At 51.7% G+C, this 24,770-nt stretch overlaps 1 protein-coding gene across 1 annotated transcript in view; it reads left to right on the forward strand.

Annotated features, from left to right (window-relative positions):
- The window catches only part of GRIK5 (glutamate ionotropic receptor kainate type subunit 5), a 58,288-nt gene that overhangs the window by 18,062 nt on the left and 15,456 nt on the right, over window positions 1–24,770 (forward strand). The window contains exons 11-14 of the mRNA XM_055551537.1: window positions 3,313–3,516; window positions 19,615–19,728; window positions 19,895–20,004; window positions 20,393–20,566. Coding sequence (XP_055407512.1) covers window positions 3,313–3,516; window positions 19,615–19,728; window positions 19,895–20,004; window positions 20,393–20,566 — 602 coding nt within the window. The remainder of the gene's footprint in view (window positions 1–3,312; window positions 3,517–19,614; window positions 19,729–19,894; window positions 20,005–20,392; window positions 20,567–24,770) is intronic.

Here is a 24,770-nt window from a genome sequence, read left to right on the forward strand (position 1 = left end):
ATGGTAAAGAGTCCGCCTGCAATGCAGAAGACCCAGGTTCGAGCCCTGGGTAGGGAAGATCCCCTGGAAAAGGGAATGGCTACCCACTCCAGTATTCTTGCCTGGAGAATCCCATGGACAGAGGAGCCTGGTGGGCTACAGTCCTTGGGGTCAAGAAGAGTCAGATGTGACTGAGTGACTAACACCATAGTACCTACCACTGTAGAACAAACTGCCCCCAAACCTGGAGGCTTCCAACAATGATGATCATTTCTCATGATGCTATGGGTCAACTGAACAGTTTTGTTTTGTTTTTCTAATGTGGCCGCAGCATGCAGCTTGTGGGATATTAGTTCCCCGACCAGGAATTGAGCCAACACCCTCGGTGGTGAAAACACAGAATCCTAAGCACTTGACCCCCAGGGGAGTCCCTAAAACTGATGTATTGATTTACTTAATTATTTTTGACTGCATCTCGACGCTTGTGGCATTTTTGTTTCCCAACCAGGGATCGAACCCAGACCCTTGGCAGGGAGAGTGCAGAGCCCTAACCACTGGACCACCAGGGAATTCCCTGAGCAGTTCTGCTGCGCTCACTGCGGTTGTGTGCAGCTGGTGTCTAGGCTGGGCTGTTGGCCAGCATACCTCGGTCCATTCATCCTTACTCATCCTTCAGCAGGCTGGCCCAGGCTTCCTTACGCTGAGGTCCCAAGAGGTCTGCCTGAGGACCCAGGCGCTGAAAGTCACACAGCACTACTTCCGCCACACTCTGTTGGCCAAAGCAAGTCTTGAGGCCAGCTCAGACCCAAGAGGAAATCCACTCTACCTCTTGACGGGAGGAGCTGCAGAATACTGTGCGTCTACCCCAGAGCTCAGGAATTCTGTATTGAATGAGAGGCAGCAGGATGACCTCTGTGAACCTCAGTTTGTGTTTTTTTTTAATTCATTCATTCATTCATTTTTGGCTGGCTGGGTCTTCATTGCTGCACACATGTGGGCTTTCTCTAGCTGCAGCGAGCCGGGGCTGCTCTCTAGTCGCAGTGCACAGGCTTCTCATTGTGGCGGCTTTTCTTGTTACAGAGCATGGCTCTAGAGTGCGGGCTCAGCAGTTGCAGAGCACAGGCTTAGTTGCCCCAGGGCATGTGGGATCTTCCTGGACCAGGGATCGAACCCTAGTCCACTGCATTGGCAGGTGGATTCCTGACCATTAGACCACCAGGGAATTCCAAGCCCTAGTTTCCACGTATGTAAAGTGAGTCTAAGAATACCACCCATGTAAGGTTGCTGTGAGGAAATAAAGTGATAAGATCCAAAGAACACACGCAGTGCAGGAGCTGGTACTCAGCAGGTGTTCAGTCCATATGGTAACCATTGTGGATATTATTGGCCAAGGTTCTTCTGGCTGCTTCCTAAGTCATAACTCCTTTTATTCCTAAGTCCAAGGTGACACTGTACAACCATTTAGACAATAACTGCACAGATAAATTTCCCTTTTGTTACCATCATCTTCCTATACCTCATCTTAGTAACACTTGGAATATTCTCTCTGCTTTTGTCTCATTTGGCACAATAAAAGTCAGTAAAGTCTGCTCAGACCCCTCAGAAATAAGCATTAGCGTAGCAAAACGGCTGTAGGCCAGAGACTGCAAACTGTTAGGTGTTTGTTTAGCCTGCAAAGCATTAAAAAAAAGATGGTATTAGAATTTGAATTCTTGCTAACCTTTATAATCAGGAGATTTTACAAAACAACCTGGGTTTCCAAATTCTCTTAACATTGGACCATCTGGCATCTCAGGCCTGCTACTCTCATGACAGCGTTGGGCTGGAGCTAAATCCTGGTAGGGCAGATCCTCTTGGATCCCTTGGTGGCTCGTGAAGTCAGTTGAGTGGGTCGCTATCGATTGTGTAGGAAAATGAGACAGCAGGACAGAAAATACCAGGATATTCTGCCATAGTTGTAAGAAGGACTGCTTTGTGGAACTAAGTGTAGTGACGCACACGCAGCTGCAGTCACACAGGCATATGTGTGTGACTTGGATTACAAGTAATTCGTCTCAAGGGGCTTCCCACGTGGCACTAGTGCAAAGAACCTAGGGGACGCAAGAAACATGGGTTCCATCTCTGGGTCGGGAAGATACCCAGAGGAGGGCATGGAAACCCACTCCAGTATTCTTGCCTGGAGAATCCCATGAACAGAGGAGCCTGGTGGGCTATAATCCATGAGGTCGCAACAACTGAGCGCCCATGCACGCCGTGCAGACTGATTCACTCGGGTCACCTGCCTTGCTCATAGCCATTTGAGCTTTTTTTTTTTTTTTTAATGGGCTGCGCTGCTTGGCTTGTGGAATCTTACTTTTCTGACCAGGGATTGAACCCAGGGCTCTAGCAGTGAAGGTGCCGAGTCCTAACCACCAGACTGCCAGGGAGGTTCCCATTTGAACTGAGATAAATGAATGTTAACTTGGCTGGTGGAGATCAAACCAGCTCCCTGGGATCTGCTAGGGGCTAGCAGGTTCCCTGTGCTTTTTCCATGGCTCTGAGTATTTATGTTTTTTAGTAGTTATTGATATTTTTTTGAGGTATAGTTGATCTACAGTGTTGTTAGTTTCAGGTCTATAATATGGTAATCACCTTTTACACACACACACACATATATATTCTTTTTTTCAGCTTCTTCTCCCTTATAGGTTATTACAAAATATGAGTATAGTTCTCTGGGCTGCACAGTAGGTCCTCATTGATTATCGATTTGTGGTGCTGGAGAAGACTCTTCAGAGTCCCTTGGACTGCAAGGAAATCAAATCAGTCAATCCTAAAGGAAATCAACCCTGAATATTTATTGGACGGACTGATGCTGAAGCTGAAACTCCAATACTTTGGTCACCTGATGGGAAGGGCTGACTCACTGGAAAAGACCCTGCCTGCCCTGATGCTGGGAAAGACTGAACGCCAAAGGAGAAGGGGGCGACAGAGGATGAGACGGTTGGATGGCATTACCGACTCAGTAACACTGAGTTTGAGCAAACTCCAGGAGACACTGATGGACATAGGAGCCTGGAGTACTGCAGTCCATGGGGTGGCAAAGAGTTGGACACCACTTAGCGACTAAACAACAACAATATGTTAATTCCAACCTCCTAATTTATCCCACCTCTCCCAACCCTGCCCTGGCTCTGAGCATTAGTAAACAGGGGGTGTAGGTAGGCCAGGACTCCGTCACCCCTGCTCTGGGAGCAGGTTCCGGAGCTAGCTGCTGGCGTGGACTCTGGGACCCAGACGTCCCCTCGATGCCCCGTCTCTGACCCCACCCCCTCTTCTTGCCTGCTTCCCCAGGAGAACCCGTACGTCATGCGCCGGCCCAACTTCCAGGCTCTGTCCGGGAACGAGCGCTTCGAGGGCTTCTGCGTGGACATGCTGCGGGAGCTGGCCGAATTGCTGCGCTTCCGGTACCGCCTGCGCCTGGTGGAGGACGGGCTGTACGGGGCGCCCGAGCCCAATGGCTCCTGGACGGGCATGGTTGGCGAGCTCATCAACCGGGTACGGCGGGGCTGGGGCTGCGGAAGGGGTGAGGGCCGGGTGAGGAGGGAGGGAGGGCAGTCAATGGGGCCTCAGGGCCAGCCTGGCATGTACACTAGGCACCAGCCCATGGTGTGCTGTGCCCCTGTGGCTGGTGAGCACCACGGGGCCAGCACAGACGGGAAGGGGACAGTGCATCACTTCCGGTGTCAAAGGCCATGCACATCACTTCCTGTGTCCGGCTTCCAGATGCTTCCTTCTTGCTGCCTCGGCTTTGTCTTTGTTCAAAGTTCAGACGGGAAAGAATCTACCCGTGATGTGGGAGTTCCCCTGGAGAAGGGAATGGCTATCCACTCCAATATTCTTGCCTGGAAAATCCCATGGACAGAGGCTACAGTCCATGGGGTTGCGAAGAGTTGGACATGATTGAGCGACTAACAAAGACTTGAGTGAATGAAGGAGACGAGAAGTCGGAAATGGAGGGACTGGACAACTGGAGGAGGTGGAGAAAGCTTCCTGTGGGAGGCGGAGCTAGGAGGGGCAGCTGGGGACTGCACCTCAGGTGTGCTGTGCCCTGGCACTTGCCAGCAGGTGGACTTCGAGGTTACCCACTGCTCTCGCAAGTCCACTCTTCCCGTAGATGTGTGTAGAATGTCTAGTGTGTGCCTGGAGAAGGCAATGGCACCCCACTCCAGTACTCTTGCCTGGAAAATCCCATGGACGGAGGAGCCTGGTAGGCTGCAGTCCACAGGGTCGTTAAGAGTCGGACACGAGAGCGACTTCCCTTTCACTTTTCAGTTTCATGCACTGGAGAAGGAAATGGCAACCCAATTCAGTATTCTTGCCTGGAGAATCCCAGGGGCGGGGGCAGACTGATGGGCTGCCCTCTATGGGGTCGCACAGACTCGGACACGACTGAAGCCACTTAGCAGCAGCAGCAGCAGTGTGTGCCTTGCACCTTGCTAGGCCTAGGGTATAGTGATGAGCCTAGGGGACCTGGACCCTGCTTCCAAGAGCTCAGGGCCCCATTGAGATGTAGAAAAACAAATGACCACAAGACAGAACCTTCCGGACTTTGAGGGGGAAAACTCAAGGGAGGGACCCAGAGGCTCCTGACCCAGCCGGGGATCCAGGGAGGGCTTCCTGGAAGAGGTGACACCCCAGCAGATTCCCAAAGAGTGTGAAATAGTCAGCTGGGTGAAGTGGGGTTTGGGAGGAGGAGAACTTATTTGAAGGAGAAGAAATGGCATTTACAAACAGCTGGGTGGGGTGTGTGTAAGAGAGAGAGGGATGTATCAGAAGAGCAGCTGGGCCCTGAGTGTGGGCAGGATGTGAGGGTAAGGTGAGGAGGGGAGAGGAAGGGCAGGTGGGAGGTGGTAGGCGAGGGTGCAGTGGAAAGACTATTTTGGAGTCAGGCCCACCCTGGTATGAGTGCTGTCGTGAGTCATTTCTCTCCTCCCAGCCTCAGTTTCCCCTTCCTAGGATGGGGGCTAATGATAGCTGACAGGTCTGTAATGAGGGTTACAGACACACCACACGTGTTGCTGGTCATATGTAGTTCCTGAGTTCCTCTTTGTTTCTGGTTGCCCTGCAGGCTTTAAAGATCTTGGTTCCTCAACCAGGGATTGAACCCAGGGCCCCAGCAGTGAAAGTGTGGATTCCTAATCACTGGACCACCAGGGAACTACTGGAACCACCCTGTAGTTCCTTTTTCTTCCAGACACTAGAAGCTGCATGGGCAAATGCCCAGAAAAGACAAACAGGCCCCTGGCTTAGGGCATGTCCAGGGCAGGTGTGTGGAGCAGGGACCTTTGGCCATAAACAGTCAGGGTGGCCTTGACATTGGACTTGGCAGAGGGCATTGGAGACTGTCACTTTCTTGTCTCTTTCATCCAGAACTCACTGCATGCGAGCCCCTGAATGTCACCAGGGTAAACTCAAAAAGGCCACTTTGCTTGACAAGGACGTTGATCCCTTAGGGCACTGATTTTCAAAAGTTGTTTTGACTGCAGAACTTTTTTTCCAATTGAAAGGGCCCTCAGAACCCTGGACAAAACAGCTGCTCTGGTGGAGAAGGAGGTGGGGGTGTCCCCCAGGGTACTGGTGACTCAGTCTTCCCCCCGACCCAAGCCAATTCCAACTGGCAGGCCTGAGGCACTGTTCTGCAGGCACCAGCTGGTTGAAAGCTTCAGCCCTGGGTGGGTTTAAGAGTCTGAAGCCAGGACCTGAGGAGCCCAGAGGCAGAAGCTAGTGCCTTAATGCCCACCTCACTGGCAGCCTTACCTGTGACCTCATCGCCATAGCCTGGTCCCCAGTCATGTAAACTCAGAACTTTGTGTTCATCGGGGCCCCCAGAAATAAGATTCCAGGAGAGTAACAACCACCCCCAACCAAAGTCACCGTCAACTGGACGCCTGTCCATTCATCAAGGAAGAAGTCCTATTTATAAGTGTATGACCTTGGGCAAGAGTTTAACTCCTTGTGCCTTAGGACTTGGTGTGAAGGTGCTTGGGGTGAGCACCTGGGGTGAGGATTGGGAACTTTGCTGATTGGTGGCTGCTAATCATAAAAGTTTATGCTCCTGGGTCCTGGGTCTTGTTTGAATCTCTGCAGAGCATTTGTTGTGTGACATTGGGCAAGTTATTTAACCTCCCTGTAAAACTGAAGAAATAACAGATGCTGGCACATAGGGTCGTTGTGAGTGTAAAATGAGTTAATCTGCGTAGGGGCTTGGAACAGGGCCCTGCAAGTAGTGGGCGCTGTGTGCCTGAACTCTCTTTCTATCGTTGTTAGTGTTATTCCTGCCAGCATGGACATCCATTCATGCATTCATCTGCCCTCCAGCCAGCTAGCATTTACTGAGTGCCTGCTGTATACCAGTAGGAAAAATCACCTGATGCTGGCAAAGATTGAAGGCAAAAGGAAAAGAGAGCGGCAGAGGATGAGATGGTTAGATAGCATCATTGACTCTATGGACATGAACTTGAGTGGGAGATAGTGGGGGACAGGGAAGCCTGGTGGGCTGCAGTCCATGGGGTCACAAAGAGTCGGACATGACTTAGCAACTGCATACCAGATGCTGTGGTACACCCTGGGGATTCAGTGGCCTGGGTTTGCTCTTAGGGTTAAAGACTTTGGTCCTCAGCTGGCGGCCATGGGGTGCACCCCCTGCACACAAAGGGTTGAGCTGGCTCAAATGAGGAGACGGTCGTGGGGTGGGGAGTGGCAGGGGCTGCCAGAGGGTCTTTAGGGATGGAAGGGGAGGCTGGAGAGGGCCTGGACTTGGTGACTGCCTGGGGTGAGGGACGGAGGAGAGAGGACGTGAGCGCGCCTCCTGTTTCTGATTTGGGCAACCGGGCACCAGCGATGACATTTAGGGGAAGAACACTGGAGGAGGAGCAGGCTGACTGCAAAGGATGGGCAAGGTTTGGCCTCGCCGAGGCTCATCTGCCTGCTGTGGAAGGCCAGGCACACTGAGCTTCACACAGACACTCCCCACTGTTTTCCCGATGATGGCAGCTGACGTCAGTGAACTTCACGCCACTTGCCGGGAACTTTGCACGTGTCACTTACTTCTGACAATCCTTCCTGGCCCAGACGATCACTGCCCTCCTACCGATGTGAGATCAGGGGCTCAGCCGTGAAGGGACCAGCCCCCAGCACGCAAGGCTGCAGATGGGTGTGTCTGACCCGAGGCCTTTCCAGACACTCGGCAGGTCCTTGGGAAGCCTGGAGTGGTCAGGGTGATGCTCACACCATGCCAGGCCCTTGTCCGAACTTTATGAACTTAACACAACTCCTTGACTCCTCACGGCCACCCCTTTGAGGAAGGCCTGGTGTTAGCTCAGATTTCTGTAATGGACAGAGTGAGGCACTCAGATACCATGCCCAGAGCACATGGCTGGTGACAGGCAGAGCCAGGGCTGGCACCCCGGCAGGCTGGCCCAGAGCTGATGACTGACTTCCAGAGGGAAAACAGCCCGGGGCACCAGCAGCCCCCCAACCACCCCAGGACCAGGTGCAGGGCGCAGACGCCAGGCTCCAATTATGGTCCATTTATTCCACCCAGTGGCCACTGCTGGAATTGGCTTTATCCCTGCTGTCACTGGCAGGCTGTGAACTCAGCCCCGCCCCTCTCAGCCGCCTGCTCTGGGCCTCCATCTCTCTCCATTCCAGTTTGTCCTCTAGTTTCAGACACGACTGAGCGAGCAACACACTTCAGTTGTCACCCCCCAGGCCTGCAGGCTAAACTCTATGCACTTTGGTCTGGCACTTAAGAGATCAGGAAGCTAATTTCCAGGTGGAAATCAGCAGGCAGGAGGTGTGTGGGGGCGCCCTTAGAAACCTACCTTGTGAGGTGGTGCGCAGGAAAGAACCCATCTGCCAATGCAGGAGATGCAGGAGACCCAGGTTCCATCCCTGGGTGGGGAAGATCCCTTGAAGGAAGGCATGGCAACCCACTCCAGTATTCTTGCCTGGAGAGTTGCATGGACAGAGGAGCCTGGTGGGCTACAGTCCATGGGGTCGCAAAGAGTCAGACACGACTGAAGTGACTTAGCACGAGGGAAGGGAGGAGCAGGCTTGGGCAGAGAGGGAGGAGTTGAGCTGTGAGGCAGTCGTGACCATCCTGCGGGCAGCTCTGGAGCTGGGGTGGCCATTAAAGATGTCCCCCTGAGGGAAGGGACCAGGCTTTTATGCCCCCCACCGACAAATCATTGAAGAGGGGCTGTCCTCAGGGGACATCAAGGGGCTTCTTCCACCTACAGAGCAAACAGCCACCAACACCTGGGCCCGTGAGTGTCCTGTCCTGAAGAAGGGTCCAGGCGGCCACCACGGTGTCCACAGCTGTGAGCTGGTCAGACACCAGATGGAGCCGGCTTCAGGTTGGAAGTGTTCCCATGTGATCTCTGACAAGCCACTTCACCTCTCTGATCTCAGTTTCCCCTCTTGAAATGGGAATGATGTTCCCTCTGTCACAGATTTGCGGGGAGTGGGCAAGGGGGGATTCAAGGCCCAAGGACAGAGCCTGGGTCACTGGGGTCTTGCAGGTATGGAATTTGGGTGTGTTTTGTTTTCCTTTTTGACCTCGCTACATGGCTTGAGGATCCTAGTTCCCCAGACAGGGATGGAACCCAGGCCCCGTGAGTGAAAACACTTGATTCCCAACCACTGGACCACCAGGAATTCCTTCTTTTTTTCTCTCTCTTTTTGGATTGTATTTTTATTGTGTTGTGCAGCCACGGGAAGGTTTTAAGCAGGGAAGGTGCCATGATCTAATTTCTTTATTCTTTTTTTATTGAGGTGAAGTTCATATAAAAGTAACCATTTTAAAGCATACAATTCAGTGGCGTTTAGTATATTCACAGTATTGTATAACCATTGCCTCTCTCTAGTTTCAAGACGTTTTCATGACCCCCAAAGAAAACCCAAACCCAACAGCAGTCACTGTCATTTGCCCCTTTTCCCAGCATCTGGCAATTACCACTCTGCTCTCTGTCTCCATGATTTACTTATTCTAGACATTTTGTGTAAATGGAACCAGCCAATATGTGGCCTTTTGAGTCTGGCTTCTTTCACACAGCATAGTGTGCTTGAGAGGTTCATCCACATTATAGCATGATGAGTACTGCTTTTCTTTTTAAAAAAGTATTATTATTATTCTGGAGGAGGGCATGGCAACCCACTCCAGTATTCTTGCCTGGAAAATCCCATGGACGGAGGAGCCTGGCTGGCTACAGTCCATGGGGTCACAAAGAGTCTGACACCACTGAGCTACTGAGCACGCGTGCGTGCGCACATACACGCGCGCGCACACACACACACACGTTATTACTATTATTATTATTATTAGGCTACCCCGTGCAGCACGTAGGATCTTAGTTCCCTGACCAGGGATGCAACCTGCACCCCCTGCATTGCAAGTGTGGAGTCTTAACTGCTGCACCACCAGGGAAGTCCCCTGCCTTCCTTTTTGAGGCTGAATAATATTCCATTACATGGATATAGGGCCTTGATTTAATTTCAAAAACATTTAAAAATGATTACTCTGGGCAGGGCTTCCCTGGTGTCGCTAGTGGTAAAGAACCCACCTGCCGATGCAGGAGACAAAAAAGATGCAGGTTCGATCCCTGGGTCAGGAATATCCCCTGGAGGAGGGCATGGCAACCCACTTCAGTATTCCTGCCTGGAGAATCCCCTGGACAGAGGAACCTGGCAGGCTACAGTCCACAGGGTGGCAAAGACTCGGACGTGACTGAATGAGCGTGCATGCAGTGGTGGCTGAGAAATAACCGTAGTGGTCCAAGAGTAGAGACAGGACGGTCCATTTCAGAGGTTGTTGGAAGGTGTGGAAGAGAGAAGATGCTGTGCTGGGGTGGTAGCTATGTCAGGTGTACCGCCAGGTAGGGTGTGTGCCAGAGGCCAAAAGGAGTCAAGTAACTGCAGGGTTTGGCTAAACAGCTGGGCAAAACCGGTAAAGCCAGTTTCCATGGTGGGGAGGATATAGGAGGGGCAGTCTCTGAGTGGGGAGGATGAGAGTTCTCTCTGGGCGTGGATCATTGGAGATACCTACTTGAAATTCAAGTGGAGACAAAAGGATTTCCTTGTGCGACTGGGCATGAATTATTTAACTCATCCCCTATTGATGGATATTTGGATGGTTTCCAGTTTTTGCAAGCATAGACAATGCTACCATCAACTGGGCCTGTGGATTGGTGGGGGTGTTCCTGAGGGATAAATTCCAAGCAGTGGAAGCATTGGGTCAAAGGGTATGAATATTTTTTAAGTACATACTGCCAAATGGCCCTTCAAAAAGGTTCCACCAATTTATATTCCCACCCAGAGTGCACGAGAATGTCAAATTTCCCACACTCTTGCCAACAATGGGTATTATCAATCTTTTAAAAAAATCTTTGCCAACCCGAAAGGCTAAAAATAATCTTAGCGTTTTAACCTAAACACAGTGTCACGCGGCTGCACATTAACCCCCATGTGGATGTACTGTAATTTATTGAAGCGTTTTTTAGTTGTTTCCAGGTATTTTTATCCGTCTGTTTGTGCTGTTATAAACAACCACAAGCAAACATCTTCATGCACAAAAGCTTAGTCTGCATTGTAGCTGACTAGAATTGACTCTCAATAGAATTACCAGGTGAAAGAGGAAAACCTTTTGTATGGCTTTTGTTATATATTGTGGAACTGCTTTCTGGAAAGACTGTACCAGGTTCTTCTTTCTTTTCTTTTTTTTTCCGGCTGTGCCACATGGCATAAAATATCTTAGTTCTCTGTGTGCACGCATGGTCAGTCACTAAGTTATGTCTGACTCTTTGCGACTCCATGGACTGTAGCCCACCAGGCTCCTCTGTCCCTAGGATTTCCCTGGCAAGAATACTGGAGTGGGTTGCCGTTTCCTTCTCCAGTGGACCAGGGATGGAACCCGAATCTCCTGCATTGGCAGGAGATTCTTTACCACTGAGCCATTGGAAAGCCCCTTAATACCCTGACCAGGGATCAAACCCATGACTCTTGCGGTGCAAGCTCAAAGTCTGAAACACTGGACCACCAAGGAAATCCCTTCTTTTCTCTTTTTTCAAGCCCAGTTTCTTTTAACACCAGCTTTGTCTCAGCACTGAGGATTTGATGGGTTTTTAGATTTTCAGACAACCTCCTATCATTTTCATAGATGGCAAGGCATTTTGGGTTTTCCTGCTTTTACTGGTGGACCGCCATAAGGGTTCTGTGGCTGTGTGATCGATGCAGTCTGAGCCCAAGTTCCACTCAGGAGGGGCCCGATGGATCTGTGGACTCCCTCTGTGTTCCCCAGGTCTGGGTTGTATAATTGGGACAGACGTATATGGCAGCTGGCAGAATCCCACACTGGTTTTCTGACCCATGGAGTGTCAGGATCATTGTTGTAGAAAGAACCAGTGGAAGCCCCCAGAACGCCCCACATTTTCCAGGATGGAAATCCAAAAGCAATTCTACCGCCTTTGGAGGAACTGCAGATTAGTGCCACCATTAACGGCTCAAAAGAAGCTGGGGTGGTGATCTCATCTTTGTTCCACTGGCCTGTTTGGGGACTCCCCTAGCAGTCCAGTGGCTAAGACTGTGCTCCCAGTGCAGGGGGCATGGGTTTGATCCCTGGTCAGGGAACTAAGATCCTGCATGCCACAAGACACAGCCAAAAAACAAATAGACAAAAAACGACTGACCTGTTTGGCTTGTATGGAAGGCAGATGGATCTCGGAGAATGACTGTGGATCACTGTAAATGCAATCAGGTGGTGATCGCAATTGCAGTTTCTGGCCCAAATGAAGTGTCTTTACTGGAGCACATCAGCACAGCCCTTGGCAGCCGTTGTGAGCTACTGACTGACCTGGCAAATGCTTTTGTCTCCATACCACTTTCCAAGGACCACCAGAAGCCAGGAGTACAAACCTTGAGTCTTGCTGAAGGCTGACATCCACTGTCTTGCTTTTCGCCATCACCTAGATCACTGAGATACAGTGTTGCCCTCGTCCATCACACTGGCAACATTCTGCTGATCCGATCTTAAGAAGAGGAAACAGCATTTAGTAAGGAGGTTGGCAGTAAACCCACTGCTGATATCAGCCAGTTATGGTCCAATCTGGAGACAAAACAACACCAGTTCCTTGAACAGAATCATGTCACTCAGTTGTGTCTGACTCTTTGTAACCCTACGGACTGCAGCACGCCAGGCTCCTCTGTCCTCCACTATCTCCCGCAGTTTATTCAAAGTCACATCCATTGAGTCGGTGATGCTAGCTAACCATCTCATCCTCTCCCGCCCTCTTCTCCTTTTGCCTTCAGTCTTTCCCAGCATCAGGGTCTTCTCTAAGTTGTCTCTTCGCATCAGGTGGTCAAAGTATTGGTGCTTCAGCCTCATATTTAGTCCTTCCAATAAATACTCAGGGTTGGTTTCCTTTAGGATTGACTGGTTTGATCTCCTTGCAGAATCATATCAGCTATTGTTGTATGTTTGTTTTTATTTTATTTTTGGTCGCAGTGTGCATGCAGGATCTTAGTTCCCTGACCAGGGTTGGACCTGTGCCCCTTGCATTGGAAGCTCTGAGTGCTGAAACTGTGCACCTCTGATGAACCCATGTGTGAGGATTCAAAGCCAACCAAAACGCAGATTGGGACTTGAACCCACGGTCCTTTTTCTTTTATTTTTAAATATTTATTTATTTGGCTGCGTCAGGTCTTAGCTGTGGCTTGAAGCATCTTCACTGCATCATATGGGATCTTTTGTTGCAACATACGAACTCTCTAGTTGCGGTGCACCGGCTCCAGAGCTCGCAGGCAGGCTCAGTGTTGCAGCACATGGGCATCGTTGCTCTGCAGCTTGTAGGATCTCAGCTCCCCCACCAGGGATCGAACCCGAGTTCTCTGCCCTGCAAGGTGGATTCGTAACCACTGGACCACCAGGAAAGTTCTGAATCAACTGTCTCTTAATTAGAATCACTCACCTGGTGTCCAAACTTGGGTTCTTTGAGTCTCAGCACAGAAGGAATTCAGGGAGAGGCAAAGTGATAGGCAAGAAGTAGAATTACTAATATTCTACTTGCTTGTGTGGGATGCAAGTGGGCAGGTGAGGGGGCTGTGTCCCAAAACTACATTTTGGGTTTAACTGGTAGCTCAGAAGGGAAAGAATCTGCCTGCAATGCAGGAGACCTAGGTTCGATCCCTGGGTTGGGAAGATTCCCTGGAAGGGGAAATGGCTACCCGCTCCAGTATTTTTGGCTGGGAAATCCCATGGACAGAGGAACCTGGTGGGCTACAGTCTATGGGGTTACAAAGAGGACACGACTGAGCAACTTATACCCTTATAAGTTGACTGAACACTAACACTTATAATCAAAGGAAAGTGGAGGAGCGGGGAAAGGACCGCCTTCTTCCTCATTCTTCCAGTTGATGTCAGGCTTACATCACTAGCTTCTTTAGAGTGTTTGACCCTATGAGGTCAAACTAGGACTGTCACAGAGCTTATGGAAATCAGCAGAAGGGTGGTAACATGTCCTAAAATACATTGAATCATCTCAGTTTCCATGTAACGACAGTCTCGTGCTTTGAAATGTCAACCTTTCCCTTAAATCTGTCCTTAATCCTAAGGAGCATTATTTTGTTGATCTCGACCAGCACAATGCAAGCTTCATTTTTTTTTTTTTTTTCCTTTCACTTAATGACCTGGGGCATATCGCATGCTCTTACTCATGGCTTTGTAGTTAAGCAAACCTGCTTTATTCCAGGATGTTGTAATAGCTTTCTTGAGTGACCCTTACCTTAGAGTAGGGCTTCCCCGGTGGCTCAGATGGTAAAGAGGCTGCCTGCAGTGCAGGAGACCTGGGTTTGATCCCTGGGATGGGAAGATCACCTGGAGAAGGAAATGGCAACCCACTCCAGTGTTCTTGCCTGGAAAACACCATGGACAGAGGAGCCTTGTGGGCTACAGTCCATGGGATCACAAAGAGTTGGACATGACTAAGTGACTTCACTTTCACTTTACCTTAGAACGGTCTCTTGAAGTTCCCTAGGTTTTCCTGTCTATCTACAATCCCCTACTGGGACTTCTACAGCCATCTATGTAACTATCTATTTTTATCCCTATCAGTTTTTTAAATTTTATTTTAAAATATTTCTTTATTTGGCCGCATCGGGTCCTAGTTAGAACGTGTGATATCTTCACTGAATCTTGTGGGATCTTTCCTTGTGGTGCCTGGACTTCCTCATTGTGAGGTGCGGGCTTAGTTGCCCCAAGGTATGTGGGATCTTAGTTCCTCGACAAGGGATAGAACCCACGTCCCCTGCGTTGCAGGGTGGATTCTTAACCCCTGGGGCCATCAGGGAAGTCCCATCCATATCAGTCTTAACCACTGGACCGCCAGGGATTTTTCCTCCTATCAGCTATTGGAATAGAGAGAATTTAATATAGCTATTTGTTGTGCTTCCCTGGTAGTCCAGTGGTTAAGAATCCACCTGCCAAAGCAGGGGAGATGGATTCGATCCCTGTTCTGGGAAGATCCTATGTGCTGCGAAGCAACCGAGCTTGTGCCACAACTACTGAGCCCCTGCTCTGGAGCCTGTGAGCCACAACTAGAGAGGAGCCCCCGCTTGCCACAACTACAGAAAGTCCTTGTGCAGCAACAAAGACTCAGCACAGCCAAAAATAGACAAATCTCTTCAAAAAAGAATTCTTAGCTTGGGAAATCCCGGCAGTCCAGCGGTTAAGACTCCGTGCTTCCTCTGCTCAGTGTGCGGGCAGATCCTGCAGGCTTCACAGTGTAGCCAAAAAAAAAAAAAAGAATTGTTAACTAGATGTAAAGGTGTTAGAGGGCTTCCCTGTTGTCTCAGTGGGAAAGAATCCACCTGCCAATGCAGAGACGGGGATTCTATCCCTGGGTTGGGAAGATCCCCTGGAGAGGGAATGGCAACCCACTCCGGTATTCCTGCCTGGAGAATCCCACGAACAAAGGAGCCTGGCAGGCTACAGTCCATGGGGCTGCAAAAAAGTTGGGACACAATTTAACAACAAAATGAAACTTGTGAACCTGCTAACCAAAAGAGTAAAAAGGAAACTAAGGGATCCTGAGGTAGCAGCTGCAGGAAGCACCCACCACCCTGAGCGCTAAGGGGAAAGGAGAAGAAGTTGGAAAGACTGAAACGTAGAAACTCGAGAGAGGCCCAGTAGAGCTGAGACTCAGACCTTTGAGGCAGAGATGCTGTTGGTCTGGTTTTGCGGATGTTTGGTGGGACTTTGGATTTGAGCAGCAACTTACCCCTGGGTCTCACTGCGCGTGCTGCTTCCGTCCTTTTACCAAACAATTTGTAAGACTTTTCATTTTGAGGGAGGCCCAGAGTACAAAGACTGCAGCAGGTGCTGGCTTCATGTAATCTGACCTGACTGACGCCCGGACCTGATGACCCGGCAGATCCAGGGATGTGCAGAGTGCTGGTGGCAAATAGGGATCAGGCAGCAGGAGGTCACTCACTGCAGACCGCCAGGGCTTTGAAGCAAATCAGGCTCTTTTCTGTAGATACTATTTTTTCAGTTTGAGAAACTGCTCATTACTGGGCCCCCATAGAGATCGAACACCTCCCCATGGATAGTGACCATGTGACCTGAGGACTCGTGTGATCTGAGTATTGTCATCTGGGCACCAGTCAGGGTCCTACCAGGAAACAGGTCACTCCAAATATCTGAATGAAGAGAAGTATTCACTAGGAATGAAGTTGCTAACTAGGCAACTGGGAGGGTAAAAGTTGAAGTCCAAGGCCAACTTTTTCTGCAAGGGGCCGGATGTAAATAGTCCCGGCTTCCAGGTCATCCTGTCGCTACTCAACTCTTCTTTTGTCTGGAAAGCAGTTGCAGATGATAGCTAAACGAGTGAGGCTGGCTGGGTTCCAATAAGACTTCATTTACAAAATTGGGCAGATGCAGTAGACCTGGCCGTGGTTCACACACCCTTGCTCTCAGGCACGGAGGTAGCAAGTCAGGAAGCCACTCTGTCTCAAGTTCCGAAGGAACAGAGAGGAGCTGACGCTGTTGGAAACTTTGAGGAAGGGCTCTGTGAGGCTCGTTCCGCAAGCGCTTGTTGTCCTTCTTAGTCGCTAAGTCATGTCAGACTTTTTTGTGACCCCATGGACTGTAGCCTGCCAGGCTTCTCTGTCCCTGGGATTTTCCAGGCAAGAATGCTGGAGTGGGTTGCCATTTCCTTACACAGGGGATCTTCCCGACCCAGGGATCGAATCCCTGTCTCCTGCATTAGCAGGCGGATTCTTTACCACCGAGCTATCAGGAAGCCCACTGCAAGTGCTAGGAAGCTGCAGACTGGATTTGTCTGCTGTCCTGGGAAGAACCGCAGCCACCTTGGGTGCAGAAAGGAAGGCTGGGGACCCAAGAGCCCACTGGAAAGTGAAGGTCACTCTCATTCCTCCAGCCCTGCAGCCTTCCTCTGGCGCCCCCTACAGGGAGCCGATGGCACAGCACAGGTGGTTTGCACAGAGCTGGTGCACAGGGCAGGTTGGGGGCTGCGGGACAGTAACAAGTGGTTGGTTTTTAGACATTTAGACAACCCCTCGCCCCCCATCATTTCTACAGGTGGCTTATCATTTGGCTTCTTCCCGATTTCATCCCAGAGATGAAACTGTCAGGGTCCCCTTGGGGAAGGGAAGTCTTCTCGAAGGAATGGGTGTCTCTTTTGGGAAATGAAGAGGCGGGGAGGAGGAGGTGGAAAGGGAGGGGGAGCTTTAAGTCTCTGAGAGGAGTCTAGAAGGAACTTTCAGCCTTTAAGGATCTGTCTGTCCTCTGTTCAGAATGAAACCTGAATCTGACCACCACCACTTTGCCCGCCCCCAGCATCTCCATGGACACCTTTAGTCAGCTTTCTCCCTGCCCATCTCACCCCTATGCCTGCTTCCACTCTTGCCCCTGTGGTCTGTTCTCAAGGCAACCAGATCAGTCACCTCCTGCTCACACCCTGTGATGTGATGTCTTCCACTGTCCTTGGGGGAGAATTGGCCGCCTTACCCTGGCCTGCAGGACCCTGAAGGGCTCTGGTCCCCACTCCACTGAATTTCCCACCCCTCGCTTTCTTTTTCTTTTTTTAATATTTATTTATTTGGCTGCACCAGCTCTTAGTTGCAGCACACAGGATCTTCAGTCTCAGTTGTGGCAAGACCAGGGGTCGAACCCGGGTCCCTGCTTTGGGAGCACAGACTCTTAGCCACTGGACCACCAGGGAAGTCCTCTACCCCTCCTTTTCTGCTTCAGCCACCCTGGACACTGTCTTGGGTGCAGTGGGGAAGCCACCCCTGGGTTTTAAACAGGTGATTATCACTTTGGATTGGGGGTGTTATTAGCAGAGGTGGGGTTGTGTGTGGCTAATGGGTTATCATGGAGGACCTTTGTCAAGACAGACCTCCTGGGGTGCGTAAAATATAATAAGATTCCTGTATTTGCTGGCATTGTTCCTGACAGTTCACATATCAGTCATAAGAGGGGCAAGTGCACAACAAAGGAGAAAACCGGAATTCCCTGGTGGTCCAGTGGTTAGGACTTGGTGCTTTCACTGCTGGGGGCACAGGTTCGATTCCTGGTCACAGAACTCAGAATCTGCAAGTTGTGGGCCAAAAAAAAAAAAACAGAGGGAACCGCCCCTTACTCTCAACATGCAGAAATCCCCGAGGGTGGGCTGTGAACCCAGTGTGTTCTGGGCCCTTGCCACACGTCGAAGCCTCTGGCTTCACCATCGCTGCTCCCAAGTCTTACTGGGGCCATGTCGTCTGACCCCCACCTGGCAGGAATCGTTTCACCTGCATCATCTCCCTCTGCTCTTGGTTTGTCTTTCGGGTCTGTCCTCTTTCCCTGACATCAAGTTATCTTTCAGATGGGTCTCTTCTCCCCCGGTCGCAGATTTCATTTGGGCCCCACGTGATCTCTCTGTGACCCTGGTTCTGATGCAGCCTGTGGCACCCCTCTCTCCTTCGAGGCCTGAGCCCTCTCTCCCTTCCCCCAGTTCTGCCCCAGCCTCTGTTACCTCCCACACTGCCAGTCTCAGTGCCTTGGGGAGGTGAGCACGTCCCTCCTCCCAGGCCAGTGATCCAGGACCTTGACTCTTCTGTTTCAGCCCCAGGGTTGAAGGTCTGTGCTTGAATTGGGAGTCAGTGCTAGGCCCAGTTGAGGCCGTGGGGGCGGAGCCAGTATTCATGGAAGAGGCACCCTGGGAGCCGGGTCCCAACCCAGGAGACGTCTCGCCTACATGTATTGCCCCCATTTTACAGAGAAACAAACTGAGGCTCAGAGACATGGAAGCCCCTGTCCCCGGTCACCCAGCGAGCTTGGGTCAGAGCCAGGGCTCCCTCCTCCCACACCAGGCCCTTACCAGCTCCCTGCCTCCTCTGTCATGTATGTGTGCGTGTGAGGCCCCGTGTTCACGTGTGTGCACTGTGCCTCCAGGGGATGACCCCCCCACACCACATCACCTGCACTCGTGTACTGGGCACGTGTCTGTCTGCCTGAGTCCACGTGGGTAGCCTGTGTCTGGACACTCGTGTGGATTTGGCGTGGTGCGCACATGTTGCTGGTGTAAACTTGATGTGTACAGTGCTCACATGGGCAGAGTGTGTGTGTGTGTGTGTGTCTCCAGGGTATGTATATGTGTGTGTGAAGTGCCAGGTTTTTTCCCAGCCTGGGTCCTGCCCACAGCTAATGACTGACTGATGTCCACTTGAGCAAGATGGCCTCTTTGGGTCAGGCATCCCGGTGTGCCAGCCAGACCTCCCCAACACACCCTTTTCTCCCTCCCTTCACCACGTCAGACGTGGGCCCCAGCCACCCACCCCTCCCTGACTCAAGACTCTGTGCAGCTCCTCTCGAGGTCATTCTCTCAACAGAGCTGGGCATAGTCCTGGGTCTCGGGATGCCTGGGTGCACACACCTGGGTCCCTAGCACCTGCCAGGGGCAGGAGAGTGGAGGTCACACGTCTGTGTTATGATCCCCAGCTCTTGTGCCTTTATTCCTCAGTGCCTTGGCCTCTCCGAGACTCAGTCTCCCCAGCTGTAAAATGGGGCTAGTACTGGCCCCCAGGGAGCTGTTGAGAAGATTATACAAGATAAACCCTATAAAGTGGCATCTAGCTCGGAGCCTGGCACGAAGTAAGCTTGATAAATGTTACCTGTTAACTGTTCATACCGAAGAGAAACCAAGGCTCCCGGAGGGTCCTGAGTGGGTCAGCGTCTGGGCATCTTGACTCCAATCTCAGGACCCCGGCGTGGTGGGAGTGGCTGGGGGTCTGTGGTAGATTTTATAAAGCAGGGCCTTAAATGATGAGCTTGACGTCGGGGGAGGGGAGCGGGAGAGATTGGATGAGGCGGGGCAGCTGGGAGGAAGGAGGACGTGAGATGACAGGGGTCCAATACAGGGCCCAGGGTGCACTCCTGGAGCCAGTCTGGTCCCCTGGCTCCTCCTGCCGTCCTGCTCTCTGGGTGTCTCTCTCTTGGCTTCTGATACTCCAAATCGCTCCCTCGGTACAGCTCTCTCTAACTGCGTGTCTGTCTCCCTGGCCCACCCCTCTGCCCCCACCCCGCCTCCCCTCCAGCAGAAGGCAGACCTGGCTGTGGCTGCGTTCACCATCACAGCTGAGCGGGAGAAGGTCATCGACTTCTCCAAGCCCTTCATGACCCTGGGGATCAGCATCCTCTACCGGGTGCATATGGTATGGTTCCCCTGGAGACGTGGCCGGGGGTGGGGCGGGGGTGGCATTGAGGCCCGAGGGAGACAGAGGCTGCAGGCTGGACCTTGCCTGCTGTGGTGGGACCTGTGGGCCCCGGGGCTTTGGGAGGGCCTGGGGGGGACTCTGCTCACACTCCCTCCCCCACCAGGGCCGCAAGCCCGGCTACTTTTCCTTCCTGGACCCCTTCTCTCCGGCCGTTTGGCTCTTCATGCTTCTTGCCTATCTGGCCGTCAGTTGCGTCCTGTTCCTGGCTGCCAGGTGAGCCCACTACCTGCTGCCTGGGAAGAAGGGGGCGGGGCGGACGCAGAAGCCAGGCTCTCCGCGGCTGACCTTCCTGTCTGTCCTGATTGTCTCGGCTCCACTTGGAGTCTTGGGTTCCCTGCACCCGCCCTCCCTTCTCCCTTTCCGGCCCATCTCTGTGTTTCCTCCCTGTGTCTCTGGCTTCTGCTCCGCGGTCCTCTCCAGGCCTCTCCCCTTCTCGTTCTTCTGTCCTCTTCCTCTTTTGCCCCCACTGTCTGTGTGTGTGTCTGTCTCTGCTCGTCTGTGTCTCTCTTCCTCTCCATGTGTGTCTTCCCGTCTCTTCTGATCATGGTGGCTCTCTCTCTCTCCTGTTCTCTTTCTTCCCACCTGCTGTGTCTCTCCACAGGCTGAGCCCCTACGAGTGGTACAACCCGCACCCATGCCTGCGGGCGCGCCCCCACATCCTGGAGAACCAGTATACGCTGGGCAACAGCCTCTGGTTCCCCGTGGGGGGCTTCATGCAGCAGGGCTCGGAGATCATGCCCCGGGCGCTGTCCACGCGCTGCGTCAGCGGAGTCTGGTGAGAGGCTGTCTGCCCGCCCCAACCGGGGTGGGTGGGGTGTTTTGGGGGGACCCTCCTGAGACCTGGGCCCATTCCTGTTCCCCATGCCAGCCGTGTGATGGGACACGGGGTAGGGCGAGCTAAGCCCCAGCTCCGCAGCTCACTGGCTGTACGACCCTCTCCATGCCTCAGTCTCCTCATCCGAGAAATGGGAGTAAAAATGCCCACGTCTCATATAATCAGGACAGCATGAGTGTGGTAGTCACTGTCTGAGACATTGCCCCAGGCAGTCACAGAGACTAGAATCCTTGAGCCACGACAGCCTTCACTGTCCAGAGGCCAAGGCTGAGGCCCAGTCAGACACCTGCTCCCTCAGAGCCCCACAGGGACCCAGTACCTTGAACAGAGCTTATTTTGGCTCTGAGACAAGCTCCGAGAAGCTTCATGCCAGAGAGCAGACACTGACAACCGGTGGTGTCTGGTTCATAGCTTTACATTTTTTGGATTAGTTGTCATTTAAAAATTGGGCAAATTCACTTACAAATTCAGATTTCTTTCTTCTTAAAAGAAAAATACTTAATTAAATTAGTTTATTTGTTGGCCACGTGGCATGTAGAAGCTTAGTTCCCCAGATCCTATAGGGATCGAAGCCATGCCCCCTGCATTGGGAGCTCGGCTGTTCTTAACCACTGGACTACCAGGGAAGCCCCAGGCTTCTTTCTTTTTCTGTTTTGTTTTGGCTACGCCACACGGCTTGCAGGAATCTGTTTCCCAGCCAGGGATTGAACCTCGGGCCTTAGCAGTGAGAGCCCGCTGCCCTAACCACGAGGCCACCAGGGAACTCCCCACATGCAGATTTCTCACTTTTCTGAAAGCTTTGGGAGCTCTGGTGTTGTGCAGCTGGCACTCCCACCTGGTGTCGATGCCGCTCCATTGGCCCCAGGCCCTCTGCCTCCTCCGGTCACTTTCTGGCCTCGCTTCCGTAAGCGCTCATGTCTGCCACCCTGTCTTTTATTTATTTAGCTCCATGCTATGTGGGTGGAGAAGGCGATGGCACTCCACTCCAGTACTCTTGCCTGGAAAATCCCATGGACGGAGGAGCCTGGTGGGCTGCAGTCCATGGGGTCGCGAAGAGTCAGACACGACTGAGCAACTTCCCTTTCACTTTTCACTTTCATGCATTGGAGAAGGAAATGGCAACCCACTCCAGTGTTCTTGCCTGGAGAATCCCAGGGACGGGGGAGCCTGGTGGGCTGCCGTCTCTGGGGTCGCACAGAGTCAGACACAACTGAAGTGACAGCAGGGGGATGGTATGTGGGATCTTAGTTCTCCAACCAGGGATGGAACCTGTGCCCCCTGCCTGCATCAGGAGTGCAGAGTCTTAACCACTGGACCACCAGGGAAGTCCCCATCCTGTCTTTTAAATAGCAGATGGGCTTGGTTGCAGCTCATGTGACTCTTCTCAGCTCCTTTTCCTCCTTCAGTTCAGTTCAGTTCAGTCGCTCAGTCATGTCCGACTCTTTGCAACCCCATGAATCGCAGCACACCAGGCCTCCCTGTCCATCACCAACACCCAGAGTTCACTCAGACTCACGTCCATCGAGTCGGTGATGCCATCCAGCCATCTCATCCTCTGTTGTCCCCTTCTCCTCCTGCCCTCAATCCCTCCCAGCATCAGAGTCTTTCCCAATGAGTCAACTCTTTGCATGAGGTGGCCAAAGTACTGGAGTTTCAGCTTTAGCATCATTCCTTCCAAAGAAATCCCAGGGCTAATCTCCCTCAAAATGGACTGGTTGGATCTCCTTGCAGTCCAAGGGACTCTCAAGAGTCTTCTCGAACACCACAGTTCAAAAGCATCAATTTTTCGGCACTCAGCCTTCTTCACAGTCCAACTTTCACATCCATACATGACCACAGGAAAAACCATAGCTTTGACTAGACGGACCTTTGTTGGCAAAGTAATGTCTCTGCTTTTGAATATGCTATCTAGGTTGGTCATGACTTTTCCTCCTTAGAACCACAGAAAGCTGAGGAGCACGCCTAGAACAAGGAACATTCTCCCAGTTTTATGGATTAGAAGGCCGAGACCCAGAGAGAGGAAGTGGTTTCCTAGAGAGTGCATTTGGCTAGAGGCAGGGTGGGGCTGAGCCAGCTTCCTGCCCCAGTGCCACCCACCCCCCAGTCCCTGGGTGCTGCCTGAGCCTGGCTCTGCTCCCCAGGCCCTTGGTGACCTCTCCAGGGCAACCCAAGACGTTGGGCCTGGTCCCTGTCTGTTACAATCAGTGCGTCAATAGTCATTCAGCACAAAGTGCTTCTGAGCCCTTTCTATGTGCCACATACTCAGGTGAAAAATTAAGGAGGCAAAGGAGCTGAGAATAAATAAGTAAAGAGATAAATAAACACAAGAACATCATATTTTATGCCAGGATTGTATCCCAATGATATTGTCTGATTCAAAACTTGTTCATTCAAGACCAACCATAATGGTGGCAGGTCTTTCTCTCAACTAAGTGGGACGAACTACCGTCTGGCGGTTGTTTGCAATTTGCTTGGCCCACTGGCTTTGAAACTTTTGAATCTCAATGATTTCTTTTAAATGTCTTGGAATTGGCATCACTTCAGGAGTTACACCCTGCCTTCAGTTTTCTGTTGCTGTTGCAACAAATTACCACAAACTTAGTGGTTTTAAAAACAATGTAAATTTATTCTCTTACAGCTCTGGAGGTCAGAAGTGCAAGATAGATATCACTGGGCTAAAGTCAAGGTATTGGCAGGGCCAATTCTGAAGGCTCTAGGGGAGAATCCATTTCCTTGCCTTTTCCAGCTTTTAGAAGCTGCCTGCATTCCTGGGCTTGTGGCCCCTTCCTCCAGCTTCAAAGCCAGCAGCACAGCGTCCTCAAATCTCTCTCTGACTCTGACCTCCTTCTTCCTCTTATAAGGACCCCTGTGATTCCATGGGCCCACCTGGATACTCCAGGTCAATCTCCCAATCTCAGGATGCTTAACTTAATTCTATCTTCAAAGACCCTTTTTAACAAAAAAATTATTTATCTGGAGGCACTGGGTCTTAGTTCCAGCACTCAGAATCTTTGATCTTCATTATGACATGCCAGGTCTTCAGTTGCAGCATGCTAACTCCTAGTTATGGCATATGGAATCGAGCTTCCTGACCAAGGATCGAATCTGGGCCCCTTCACTGGAAGTACAGAGTCTTAGCCACTGGACCACCAGGGAAGTCCCCTGTAAAGAGCCTCTCACTCTGAAGGAACATACAAGTTCCAGGAATGTGCATATAGACATCTTAGGGACAAGGATTTCTTCTGCCTACCACACATCCTAAGTGAATTTTATTAGCATTTTAAATGTAACGATGTATCAGATGTACATAAGCTGAGCTATTGAAGAACCCAACAGGGTGCAGTGAAAAAGAATGAAGATGCTTAGGAAGGGCACCTCTGAGGGAGGTGACATCTAGGCTGAGTCCTAAAGGTGCAAACAGAGGCAGACCTGCCAAGGAGAGGGAGGCACATTCAGCCAGGCAGGAGAGGGCGGCCTGTGTGAGGAGGTGGCTGCAAGGGCAGGGAGGGACCCACCGTGACAGATCTGGCTGAGTCCCCAGGTCAGGTGGGGGACCAGTGACCACCTCTCTGTAGCCCATCCCTTCTGCTCCTCAGTCAGGGACCCCCTTCCCCAGCTGGGTGTTCTATGCCCCAGAGATGTGGTTGCCACAGGAACAGCAGCAGCCCCCCCCAAAGCCCGCCTCTTGGGCCCCTCATCTCGTGTCCACCCGAGCCACAGCCTCCTGCAGCCACACCCAAGGGCGCATCATCATTTGGGACAGTTCTGCCTTGATTCTTTATTATTTTTGGCCATGCCCCATGGCCTGTGGGATCTTAGTTCCCCAAATAGGGATTGAACTCGCACCCCCTGCACTGGAAGCCCGGAGTCTTAACCACTGGACTGCCAGGGAGACCCCAGTTCTGCCTTGAAAATCAGTATTTCCGAGTTCATGCTCTGACCCCAGCCCTGTCCCTCCTGGGCTCCCCCAGTCACTGCCTTGAAGTCGGTCCTTACACCTCCTTTGCCCTTGTCAACTTCTCAGGCCAGGTCACCCTCGCCTCATGCCCTCCTGGTAAAGAAAGCCCCCAAACCTCAGGTCTCGCTCTGCTCCCTTCCCCACGTCCACCAGGGTCACATGGGCCCCCTGTATTGATATGGCCAG

The sequence above is a fragment of the Bubalus kerabau genome, chromosome 17 (genome assembly GCF_029407905.1).
Source record: "Bubalus kerabau isolate K-KA32 ecotype Philippines breed swamp buffalo chromosome 17, PCC_UOA_SB_1v2, whole genome shotgun sequence".
NCBI classification, from domain to species: Eukaryota; Metazoa; Chordata; class Mammalia; order Artiodactyla; family Bovidae; genus Bubalus; species Bubalus kerabau.